This window comes from Rutilus rutilus (assembly GCF_951802725.1).
Source record: "Rutilus rutilus genome assembly, chromosome: 18".
NCBI lineage: Eukaryota > Metazoa > Chordata > Actinopteri > Cypriniformes > Leuciscidae > Rutilus > Rutilus rutilus.
This window is the reverse complement of record NC_140231.1, coordinates 3,659,488-3,672,896: the sequence shown is the minus strand read 5'-3', so window position 1 is coordinate 3,672,896 and position 13,409 is coordinate 3,659,488. Positions and strand designations below refer to the sequence as shown.

The 13,409-nt window shown below is 37.1% G+C and overlaps 1 protein-coding gene across 1 annotated transcript in view; it reads left to right on the top strand.

The window, feature by feature from the left end:
• Nucleotides 1–13,409, top strand: part of cngk (cyclic nucleotide-gated potassium channel) — a gene marked incomplete at both ends in the record, with an annotated part of 109,638 nt that overhangs the window by 86,142 nt on the left and 10,087 nt on the right. Inside the window, 10 exons of the mRNA XM_084387755.1 lie at nucleotides 4,169–4,253; nucleotides 5,475–5,537; nucleotides 5,785–6,437; nucleotides 6,573–6,676; nucleotides 7,439–7,582; nucleotides 8,233–8,394; nucleotides 8,481–8,573; nucleotides 8,718–8,867; nucleotides 9,276–9,409; nucleotides 10,752–10,945. Of these exons, the coding sequence (XP_084243881.1) occupies nucleotides 4,169–4,253; nucleotides 5,475–5,537; nucleotides 5,785–6,437; nucleotides 6,573–6,676; nucleotides 7,439–7,582; nucleotides 8,233–8,394; nucleotides 8,481–8,573; nucleotides 8,718–8,867; nucleotides 9,276–9,409; nucleotides 10,752–10,945 (1,782 nt within the window). The remainder of the gene's footprint in view (nucleotides 1–4,168; nucleotides 4,254–5,474; nucleotides 5,538–5,784; nucleotides 6,438–6,572; nucleotides 6,677–7,438; nucleotides 7,583–8,232; nucleotides 8,395–8,480; nucleotides 8,574–8,717; nucleotides 8,868–9,275; nucleotides 9,410–10,751; nucleotides 10,946–13,409) is intronic.

Sequence of the window (13,409 nt, the reverse complement as noted above, 5' to 3'; positions counted from 1 at the left end):
TAAAGCATTCACGTTGACACTTGGATGCACTTGTAGAATGGATTACAATTATGATCTATCTCAGAATAGGTTTGTTTTTATTACTAACATTAGACAAAGTCTTGAGCTTTTTCTGCAACCTGTTTCTCTTGCAAAGCTGTTTGACTGTGTTCTTCCTCTCATTGTCAGTGTCATTGGTCAGTGTCAGCACCACCTATTGAATTGGAAAGAATTTGTTTTGATTTAGCCTTACAAATATCCGTTCTGTTTTTGGAGTGAAAAGGCTGTAAGGATTTTGGGTAATACTTTACAATAAGGTCTCATTTGTTAAAAAAAAATGTATGTATTAACTAACATAACCGAACAATGTAACATTTGTTTCATTATTTATTAATCTTTGTTAATGTTAGTTAATACAAATACAAAGTCGTTAATTGTTCATGTTAGTTTACAGTGCATTAACCCTCTGAGGTCTGAGCTGTTTTCTGGGCCCTGGAGGTGTTCTGACATGCTCTGACATTTGTGCTTATTTCTGTTACTTGTGACATTTTCATGGCTAAAGTCTGATTACACTGTATTCAGCACAAACTCTGCTACAATAATATATCAGCAGCATGTGTGTAAAAGTTTGTAGTTTTGAGATAATGACATTTATGCGTGGTTTGTGAAAATACAAAAAAAAATTCTCACTGAAATAAGGCCATGAAACCCATACTGATTATTTCTTCACAAGACTTTTGAAAATTGTATGACGTAGCCTAGAATATTTGCTCTAAAACTATGTGAAAATCACCCTGACTGCTCATTCAGATAAGACAATTAAAAAAATTTAACGACGTGTTTTGTGCCACAAAGCTTTATGCGGGAGCTCATTAATATGTATGGCTTTTCTCACCTGAGTAAGACAAAGACCCTCCTCTAACTGCCCTATTAGGAGCTATCAGGCCCCTATCATTCTGAGCAACCTTGCACAAAGAATGAGGAGATTTAAAAAAGAATGGCTTTTAGATGGTTTGATTTATTTACAACACAACATAATCCAAAGATAACCAATGATACAAAGACAGAGACCTTTGTGCCATTACTAAAAACATTGTACATACCTTTCATTTCCAAGGTGTTTGATTTTCACTTTACCATGTTCATGTACAGAGAAAGTCGAAGTCAGCAGGACTCAGTGGCATCTAGGCCCTGAAAAAAAAAAAAAAAAAGTGAACATACTGATATCAAGAGAAAGGCCTGCACGATTTGGGGAATACATTTTAGATTTTTCTGGTTAAAATTGCTTTTTAAAATTCACAGAATACACACACACACACACACACAAATGTTTCCAACAATAATATAATGAACACCAGGTTTGTTGTGCCTTGTAAGCATAGGCTATGTGCAGTGCTGCATAAAATAATAATAACAATAACCATAGCAGCCTATAAATCTTCCAAAATATTTCAGTAACAACTAAGCTAGAGAAAAATATATTGATTATCATGTTACTTCAAATGTTTCTATTCGTTATGATGATATGAAATGAGATAATAGTAAAAACATGAAGCCCTTTGGTGCGTTTTGCTTTTCGAATGTATCAAATGATACATTCAAACGCGATCGCGATCATATGATACATTCAAACGCGATCGCGCTCAAATATAAAACATTATGGTTACCATATACATATCTACGTTTGAGCAGATATCCACAAACACAGTAACAGTAAACACGGGTCTAAATATTACAATATTCACCATATATCTAGCAACAGTTCAACTGCAATGTGAAATTTATGCAACAATAACAAACTAATATGTAAGAATGTCTTACCTTGTACATCTTTCTTGTCTTCAAATCGCGTTCTTCTTCTTCTGAGGTAGCCTAAATCCAATGTAAGCTCCAAACGTGCGCCTTTCAAACTCGACGAAAAGCAGAGACTTGTGAGGTGTTTTGCTGCTTTGTTTTTGAGGTAACGAGCGCGTTCGCGTTCCATGTGGAGATTTGCATGTGAATATCTTTTGCGCGAGTGGGCGTGGTCAAATTAAAAGTAATTAGGAAGCGTTTGAGAAGCTGGACATCTTGTTGGTTTTATACAAATTACTTAAACAGAGAATATTTGTTTTCAGTTTGAATCCGATCATTTAAAAGTACACACTTAAATGTTTATAAAGGTATATGGCTCATAAATGTGTGACAAGTATTCGCTGAGTTTTGTTTCAGTTTATAGACGTGCTCAAGAAAAAAAAGTTCACCGCGACGGAGAGGCAGAACGCACACCCTGTTTATTTTCTTTATTTTACAAAAGCACAATGTTTTGATTTGATTGTAAGTGGACACATACAAGAGTAGAAATATCACAGATTCTTTTTTCATATTTCTTTTTTCTGTATGACCATAAATGATGGAGAAATTTAAGTTTATAGTTCTACAATGTGAAGAAAATCCAGCAAAACGCGTGGGCGCGTTTGCCGACCTCAGAGGGTTAACTAATGTTACAGCTACACTGTGTAACTTTTTAAGTTGATTCTTAGCTAAAACACTTTGTTCTATCAAAAGTATATGTGCTCATTCATGTGTAATTACTTCCACCAACTAATCAAGTATTCTCGTAAGCGCCATTTATAATACATACGAGCGAGTCGCTCGAGTGGCGGCAGCCATGTTGCGCCTCCATCTTGAAAATACATTCGCCAAAGAGGGACATACCTGGAAATTCAAGCTTTGCCTTTCGCGTTTTACACTCAGTGACACCGTGACGAATGCGAGGGGGAGATTACTCGCGACTGCCGGCAGATTTGAAAGATTGCTGAAGAGTAACTCCTATTTTCGAGGACATGTAGCAGAGTCGCCAAGGAGCGAAAGAGAGAATTAAAACGTCAACGCGACAGGCAAATCAGCAAGACCAAAGTCAATACTGGAGTAACTTTTCCCAGGAAAGAGCTCATGAGGAGCAAAGATTTTAAAACGGCCGCCGAAGTTGTCTGCTTTCTTCTCGACAGGTAATTCAGCCTATTTGAGTAAATTCGAAGTTTTATAGTTGCTTTTCTAACCATAGTAGAGCTGTAATCGGGCCTTAAAAGTTCGGCCCGAAAAGGCCCGAGCCCGACAGAGTTTGGCCCGAGCCCGACAAGTACATTTTGATTGACAGCTTTTTAAAAGCCCGAACCCGTTTACAGCCCGACTGTCCAAAAGGCCGTCTATCAGCAGTGATAAGAGTGTCGGAGAATAGCGCGGACACGCGCTTAACACCGCGAGCCGGCAAATAGCGCGGACACGCGCTTAACACCGCGAGCCGGCACACGCACCACTCGGCGGAAAAGGGAGAGAAAGAAAAAAAGAGACGCACGCACACACACAGCACCTTTGTCTTTCGTAAAAAAAAAGGAGTAATTTATACATTTTTTAACATCATTTATTCATGACTAACGGAGGCTAGAGGCCACTTGGAAGTTGGAACAAAGAAATAAAATAAGTCCTCCAGAGACCAGCCTCCATTTCACCTCCTCAAGATCCATTTTCACGCTAATCTAAACACATCACCTGACCGCTCATTTACCACGCAACCCGAAGCGCGAGCCCGAGCCCGGCCCGAGCCCGTGTAAAATAATAGAAATTAAGACCGAACCCGACCAAACCCGTCGGGTCCCGTCGGGTTCGGGCAAAGATCTTCAGCTCTAAACCATAGCATGGTTGTGCATAACGCCAGAACGACCTCTAGTGTAACTTGCGTTACTTTTCCTCGCGTCAATGGTGAAAAGTATTGTTTACCTTGTAACATAAATCTGTGCTGCGACGGATCACAGGTGATGAATAGTCGAACTGGAAGCCATGTTAATCTTGGAATAATACGGCCACCGTAGGAGTTAAAACGCCCTCGGAATTGAAAGGAAAAGAAACTAATATTCACTGGGTAGTCATATACAATTTCACCGCTAGATGGGGGAAAATATGTGTATTTTCACACAGTGTAGCTTTTAACAAATACAACATTTGATTTGAATAATGTATTAGTAAATGCTGAAATTAACATTAACTAAGATTAATAAATGCTGTGGAAGTATTGTCTATTCTTAGTTCATGGTTAACTAAAGTGTCTAACTACTGAAACCTTATTGTAAAGTGTTACCGTATTTAAAATCAAAGCAGAAACCTTCGATTATTTTACCTACTGAGAATTTACATATATTTATCTGTCTAGATGTGGAGGACTTTGGAAACATTCCCATGTATGCTGGATCAGAGGAGGAAACCATTCAAGTGAAACTGTTCAGAGAGAGGCCGAAGTAAGCAGAAAGTTATTTTGGTGATGCGAAATGTATGCAGTGCCATCATGTACAGCTGTTAATGACTTGCTTTTAATGTGAATGATACAGTTCATAAAATGTAATGTAATTGTCCTTTTCATTAACACATCACATAGTGCCCTTTTACGTCAAAACTAGGCAAGGTTACTTCCTGACCTGTTGTAACTTAATGCTTTATCTGAACAGTCAAATATAACTATGCTGGAAAAGCAAAACCACTTTAACTTCAAAGCAATAATTTAAAGGGGTGGTTGAGTATGATTTCACTTTTCTAACTTTAGTTAGTGTGTAATGTTGCTGTTTGAGCATAAACAACATCTGCAAAGTTACAACGCTCAGAGTTCAAAGCAAAGGAAGATATTTGCTTTTAAAGAAAAGGACTACAACAAACGGCTGGTAGAGACTACACGACATTCCTCCCGGGTTAGTGACATCACCAACCTTAAAATGTACATAAACCCCGCCCCCGGGAACACGCAGTCCATGTTGAGAAGAGGAAAAGTTGTTGTATAAGAGTACATTTGTGAGTCAGCTCAAACTTTAGCATCCATCTTTTCACATGCAATAGAAAGTCACTCTGTGTGCATGTCACAACAGTTCCTATACGAGCGATTTATCATGACAGAATATGCTAATTGAAGATAGTTAACTCCACATCAGCAACATAAATTCATCTACTAACCATTCAGAGACGTCCTGTTGCATTCTACATGTTGTCACTTCTTCTTGAGTCTCTCCATCTTTGTTTGACTCCGTTTTAACATTAAAGGCAGAACAGTTTCTGTCATTTTAGTGTGTCACGAACTCTTGAAACCCCGCCCTCTGCAGCAGCTCATTTGCATTTAAAGGGCCAGGCACAAAACGGTGTGTTTTTGCGAACCCTCAAAAAGTGACAACTTTAACATGCTATATAAAAATATCTGTGGGGTATTTTGTGCTAAAACTTCATCAGAGATATATTTTACATCTTGTGAAAAGGGCATTTTACCACCCCTTTAATTATTTGTTATTTTAATCTATTTACAGGTCCAAAAAAATTGTTAATAGTTTAGAAAAATCTGAAAGCATTGTAACTTAATTGATATGCATTCCATTGCATTGAACTGATAAACTATTGAGGAAATAGTTCACAAGAAAGTGAAAATTCTGTTATGAGTGAGTAAACGTGTGGGTGAACTATTCTTGTTTTTGTCTCTACAGCACTTTAATGGAGCACATTGTATATTTCTTCTTGTGGTCATGCCCATCCTTTTTCTTAATGAGGTAAATGCAGTGCTACTGTGGTGTTTTAATTATACTGATACAGTTAAAGATGTTTCCTGAAAATAACGACCTCACATCAGGAAGAAACCTCGAAAAAATTGGAAGCATCAGTATTTTTCTTACAATTATTAAAAATTAAAACATTTTTGTTACATTATTTTAACTCAGCACCCTAATTTATAAGCATTGCAGTACTTCCAGTCTTGAACAATATGATTTATGTAATTACTTATTTATTTTGTTGCAGGAGTACCATCTTGCCCAGCTGCTCATTTTATGTTCAATGGGAGCTTTTCCGGAGCGTGTTGGCTGTCACTGTCAGCATCAGTTCCTCTTTGCTTTTTGCATTTCTACACTTCAGTATTGAGCTGTGGATTGTTTGTTACATAGTTGGATTGTTTTGTTGGGTGGACATGTATGTCCGCATGCATGTTGCTTTCTATGAAGGCAATGAACTCAAAGTCGACCCCTTAGAAACAGCACGTCATTATATCAAAAACGGTTTCCTAGTGGATTTCATAACCTGCTTTCCTTGGGAACTTGTGGGTTGGATTTTGATTTCACCATTCAGTGAGAACGGATTTTATGCCAATAACGAAGCGTTGCATGTTTATGCATGCTTCAGGATACCACATATTTTCCAGTTATATCGCATTCCCTCTGTATTTTCATTCTTGCAGGCTGACGTTGCTGCAGGAACGAACATCATTTGTTGTTTTAAGTTATTTTTATATTTCACTCTTTTTGTGCACTTCGGCACTTGTATTATCTTTGCAAGTGCATGCCCTTTAGGGAACCTTGATGCAAACATCAGTAATTATTTATTACCAATGGTAAAGCACAACTGTACAACATTGTCCTGGGTGACACACTTGGACATCTCTTTTAATGTTGAATTTGGTACGTGCTGTTCATCAAACCTTTGACAGTTGAAACTAATTCATGTTTTATTCATCATATTTTTCATGTTTCTAGTAAATTAAAATAAATCAGTTTATTTAAAGCTTTAAAATTATGATTTTTTTTTTTTTTCAGAGACTTTTACTTTCCAGCAGCTGTATTTAATGAGCTTTTACTTTATCACTACAACAATATGCAGTGTTGGATTTGGGGACATCCATCCATTTGTAACTTCATCGGTAAGTATCATAGCAGTCAAATATTAGACGTCAAAGACGTGTAGGTGACGTTTCACCCATAAAGTAAAAGCAATCAATCAATCAGTACATACATACATATGAATAATACATTAATAATAATAATAATAATAATTTTGCTTTAAAAAGAAACACATTTATATTTTTTTTAAAGAAAAATACATCCCTCCCTCGAAACCTTTCTTTCTTTCTTTCTTTCTTTCTTTCTTTCTTTCTTTCTTTCTTTCTTTCTTTCTTTCTTTCTTTCTTTCCTTCCTTCCTTCCTTCCTTCCTTCCTTCCTTCCTTCCTTCCTTCCTTCCTTCCTTCCTTCCTTCCTTCCTTCCTTCCTTCCTTCCTTCCTTCCTTTCTTTCTTTCTTTCTTTCTTTCTTTCTTTCTTTCTTTCTTTCTTTCTTTCTTTCTTTCTTTCTTTCTTTCTTTCGTAATGATAATTGGAAGGAGATGTGGTTAAAAACAATCATAAGCTTTGTTGTGCTATTTTTTTCTCTTACATTTTGAGAAGAAATAGAACCAGGGTTTGTAATATTCTGCCATATATTAGATTTAGTTATAATGTTAAAAGTAAACTGTCAGATTTGAATTCACTCTTTTTTAAATTTAAGCCTCTTTATTTTTAACCGACAAATCAAAGCCCATTTTTTCGTATTTCACACAATGTTTCTTTGTCATATTCATGTATAGAGACTTGCTTTCTTTATGCATCTCCAGCTACTGACTTTTCTTTGTGCACAAACAACATTTTCAGAAAGTTCTGATGATTTTCCTCATGATTGCTGCGACACTGTTTTGTGGCTGCTTGTCAGGCACTGTAACTGCTATGCTGGCGAACACAGATGCTATGAGAGCTGCTTATACAGAGAAAACTGACAGCATGAAATTGTTCTTGAAGGTATTTATTTTCGCCCAGAGTCTGTTTATTAAAGGTATGAAAAAAAAAATAAAATTGGATAAAAGAAATTCCTTTTGTTGATAACTAATGTATCGTTTAATTAAAATACAATCAAAAACAGTAATATAGTAAATTACTGTTATTATAAAGTACTGTTTGAAAGTCTTTTTCTGTTTTGTTTTTTAGCTTTAATGGCAAAGCCTTATTTTCAGCAATCATTGATCCAATCTGTTTAATACAATATGTGTTGTATAATCTTTCAGAGATGCTTCTAATGTGCTTTTTTGGTCACTAAGGAACATTCCTTATTAGCAATGATGAAAATGATTGTGCTGCTTAAAGAAGTCTGGAAACAGCAGTGAGCAAAATTGAAATGAGCAAATCAATGTTCATTTTCAAGTTGTATTTCGGTATAAAAATGGCTAAACAGAAACACGTCCACGCTGCACGGGATTCTTTGATGAACAGAGATTTTGAATACAGTATTTATATAAAATGGAAATAGTTATTTGTTACATTATAAATGTCTGGAGTGACTTTTGATCAATGTAATTCCTTCTAGTCGAATGAAATTCTTCCAAATGATGTCTCGTAATGTTAGTGTAATATGTGCTTTGTATTAAATCACTTTCCCTCCTTTTTTTTTTAAGAGCCACAAAATAACCGGGGCTTTATATGACCGAGTAATTGGATTTTACACATGCCGATGGGCGTACACAAAAGGATTTGATCAGGATAAACTGTCTGAGTATTTGCCCTCTTCACTAGTCAGTGATATTTCAACAGTTCTTTACGCTGATTTCATAGCAATGGTAAAATATGTTCTTGGCTATTACTAATGTAACAATGACTGTAGAATGCCACATTAATTCTGTAAATGCATCATCTCTTTTTCTAGCTGTTCGGTCATAAAATCCCGAGGAAGTCAACACTCGCGTCTGAGATATGTCATTTGTCTAATGTGGCAGTCGACAAAGCAGGGAAACTCTTTGTAATAACACGATTGACAACCTCATTTGCTCGATCTTGTGCATGTGTTGCTATTTTTACTTTTGGTTTAGAATTAAATACATGTTGAATTGGCTGATTATTGTAATAAGCTGAAACACTCTGACTTACAAGGTGTTGTTTACAGGGGCCATTGTTTGAGAAGATCTTAACAAAGGAGTCTCTGGAGCAATTAGAATCTGATGGATGCTTCATTCGCTTATTAGCCAGGAGTATGTCACAATGCCTGTACAGAACCGGTGACCTCATATATAGGCAAGATGACATTGGATCAGAGGTAATTATCATTCATATTATTATTATTAACAGATAGTTAGGTACTGTGGATCTATAGAGCCACAAAACTTTGATTTCTATGTTTAAATATACGTGTAAAATGATGATCTTTTCCCCTAATGTTTAATGTCATACGAAATTTTGCAGTAGGTCATTTTGAATGAATTTCTTGCAAGCATTATGAAAAGTTAACGGACACTTGAGACGTTGACCTCTGATTGCTGTTTGTTCATAGTTTCAAGCTGAACTCACTAAGATCAAGAGCACTGGAAACATGTGCATCTGAAAACTTTCATTTTATATTCAAAATTTTGACTGTCCTTAATATGAGCCTGAAAGTGTAACAGAGCATGCTTATGATTATGTTTAAAAATTGCACTTTGTTGTTTTTTTTTGTTTTTTTTTTTAGATGTATTTCATCCAAAGGGGAGAAGTGGGGGTTTTATCAAATGATGAATCAGTCGTTCTTTTCAAACTAAAACCTGGACATTGTTTTGGTGAGAGAAGTTTGCTGTTAGGAGAACCAAGACCTGCCACAGCAAGGTTAATATTGCTTTTATTTATTTCATGTTAGTTAGTTAGTTAGTTAGTTAGTTAGTTAGTGGTACATTGCTAATGTTGGTAGCTTGGTTGGTATGTCTGGATAATGAGATGGGTTTATAGTGTACGTGCCGAACACATCTTTCCACACGCATGGACATAGGACTATACTTTGAAAGGCTTGCATGCTCAACTGTGCGCGAGATGGAGCAGAAGATGGAAAGTTAAGTATACCCGGGCCTTAACTGTGTGCTTTATGCCAATGAGTTCCACAGGGGAAAGAATGGCGTGTCTCCCCTCGGATGCCAGCAACCAATCACAGCACTCGAATGGAGAAGCGCCAAATTGCAATCTCGTTCTCATCAGAAAGGGATAAAGGTACCTTTGCAACAGACACTCCTTGTTCTGAGTCTCCGGCCTGTTAAGGTGAGACAACAACAGATACAACACCGTTCTGGGTCTCAGTCCTGTAAGGGGAGAGATTAACAGTTACGCTGTCCTGAGTCTCCAGCTTGTAAAGGTGAGGCAGAAACAGGTTCCATGCCCTGAACCTCCAGTCTAACAAACACTGCATTCAGAGTCTTTGTTGAGCGAGACAGTAACAACTGCAGCACGTTTCGAGTCTCCATGCCAGAGAGACAAAAGCGGATTGACTAGTCTGAATCTCTAGCCCAGAGATGCAAAAGGCATACAGAGACATTTGCAATAAGGTTAAGCTCAAGAGAGCAAACCTTCACTTTAAGGTAACTTCGTCTGCATGTTCCGGATTGTTAAGGACCTTCTGCACCTACTTCAAGGCCTCATCTGTGTGTCCCAGATTTTAGGACCCTTTTGGTGCTTCAGGAGATCAGCATCGCACAGAGCTTCGTGTTCAAGGCTTTCGAAATGGATTGTTGCCCAGCACAACCAGTGGAAAATGTCACCGCCATCGGACTGCTCACTCGACCACGTGGAACATAAATATCACTTAATAAACCTCTTTCCAGAGACCTTGGCATTGTTGTAAATTATCAGTATATGATTTTCTATTATTCATTAGAGGTAATATAGCTGATGTTAGTTAACACAAATAAACAAAAGGACATTTTTACGTCTTCAGACTTAATGAAGAAGTTCGTTAGCTGGGGCTGTTAAAGCTTTCCGCTGAGAAGTGTGGCTGTGTGCACAGACTCTTATTGATTCTCCCAAAGACTATGTAAATTAAGCCTACAACTGAAAATTGGCTAGTCAGACACTAGCCTTAAGGAAATGCTAAACGGACAATGGACATGAACTAGAAATATAATGAAAAACTTTGCCAATTTGCTGTATGTGTAGCTTACTGATTTCCCCATTTGTTTTTCAGGGCTGCAACAAACTGTGAGCTGTTTGTGTTTTCGAAGAAAAGCCTTGATGAGATTTTGAAGCATTATCCTAAGATTTACACGCGTTTGCAAGGAACAGCTGGCACAATAAAAGAACCGTTTCACAAAGAAAAGCATCAGAGAAACACATTAACAAAGCCTGACTCTACAGCAGAGACTTTCCCTCAAGCTGGATGTAAGTTGTCTGAAATCCTTTTTAAAGTGTATCTATTGCATTTAATATGTAAGATGAGCCAGTTGCATAAACATAGCCGCTAAGTTAAGACTGTCTTAAGAACTAGTCTGACTACTAGCAATTAGTTAACTTATGGCTAATCAGTCTTACTTTTCAGATTCAAAATAGACCAATTTTTATTTAACTGACTTAAAAAAAAAAAAAAGTCTTGAAAAAACAATTAGATGACTAATTTGTAAAACTAATCTAAGCAGTTTATGCAACTGGCCACAGGAACACAATACATGGCTTTTAAACCACCAACATTTCTTTACATCTCATTTTTAGGATCATTTGTCGTAGATAACCTCAACCAACGATAAAACTCTTATACATGTGAAATAAGAATGAAATAGAGCCTCACAAACAACTGGCTTGCCAAGTTGTTTGTGTACTCGTTTTTGCAGATAAGGGAAATATGGCAAGATAAAAACTAGTGTATTTAGTTAATACGGTAAACAATTTAATACTATGTTATTGATATGCATAATAAAAGAGAGCAGAGGTGTACTTCACATGTTATATACAGGGTTCCGTTATCATGGAAAACTTGAAAATATCAGGGAATTGTTCTTAAAAAATGATAAAATATGCTAATATGCATGTCTTTTTTTTATTGTGTTAAAGGGTAGGTAATCCTTTTTCTAAAAAAAAAACATTCCAAATTTGTTTAAACTGTCTTTATATACCAATACATAATTAAAATGTAAGTACTCTGAAAAAGAAAATATAAAAATCGAGTGACTGTAGACCTTTTAATCTGCAATAAACACAGCTCATTATTTCCATTCACTCCCACCCCCTCCCATCTGAGCTCCTTCCAAAGCCACGCCCCCAAAACACATGAACGCGCGACGCCAAACGCTCAGGCTCAGCTGGAAGACGCATTTATTACCTGAGACGAGTGGAGAGGAAGGAGCGCAGTACATACAGTGACATCATGTCAGAATCACATGTAATAAAATACCTAACTTTATCACTATGAATATAAACAAATAAGATTTCTTTTAGTACTCACTATCAAGCTAGCATATCGATAATGGTAAAGTTTCATTCGGTAACAAGCTATATTTATAAGGCAAAACTAAAAACAGGTTGCATTGATACACGTTTTTCCATTACCATCAGTTACACTGTGATGAAGGTGAATTTCGTGTAAGATTCATAACATATACGGTGTTTTGCATGTAAGAGTTTCCATGATGAAAACATTGTTGACTCTAATGAAGACTAACGTACACTCCGAGTCCGGAGACAAGTACCGCATCGTCGGTTCGAGGACAGGTCCGGGGTTGAGGGCGAAGCAGAGGAGTTCGTTCAAGAGTGCGGGCAGGGCCCGAGGAAGTAGTTTTTGCCTTGTTTGCCTTCGCTGACTGCATATGCAGGTGCTTTGAGCTGAATATTTCCGGGAACGGTGACATGTGATGAGTGCACGCAGGGCAGCGCGCGCAGTGGGGCTCGGGCACGAGACATGAAGGCATCTGATTGGTTCTTTACATTCGCACCGAATGGCAGTGATTGGTCAGAGTTTTTACTGTCCTGCAGCTGCTACAGAGGTCTGATTTTTTTCATTCCTTTTTCTAAACACATAATGTATTGACTACTCTCAGGATGGAAGGACCATTTCACCCAGTATAAAAAAAAGTGTTTCTGAACAGGATTACCTACCCTACCTTTAAGTGTATCGTGTCAGTTTTCTCAGTGTGGGCACATCTTGTGTCCATGTCACGGTATCGACAAACAGGGAACTCCTTTGATTTCATTTTTCATTTTGATTTGATTTCAAGATGCATTTAATTCTTTGTATTTGCATATTATAAATATTTATACTTTTATATTTTGGAGCAACTAACCCCACTCCTACCCTAAACCTACTTACTTCTCAACAATATAAAACAAGTAACAGGCCAATAAAAGTACAGAAGTACAGTCACAGGTATTTATTGCAAAAACTGACCAAAAACAGTATAAACGTATTACAAATAACTCATGTTGCATTCCAAGTCTTCTGAAGCCATATGATATCTTTATGTGAAGAACAGAGTGGAGCTTAATGTTTTAATCGCTGAAAATAACCCCCCTCCGTGAACGCACGCAGTCATATCTCATTCAGAAGATATACCCAACTCTTTAGCATGATGCAATCGGTCACGAGACACACGACAGCCAATGCTCACAATCAAAGCTGACGTAACGCTTCTTAGGGCGGCAATTTTTGAATGTGTGCATAGATAGGATGAACGGCAGATGACAGAGATGGTGATCTCTTGTGAGTGTTCTTCACTCTAATCAATCACTTGGACTGGGAACACCTGGAATATTTGTTTTTTGTTTTATATAAATTATGCATGTAGTCATATCTGCCTGTTATATCCTTTGTTTTATATTATATAATACACTAATGGGTAGGTTTGGGGGTGGGGTT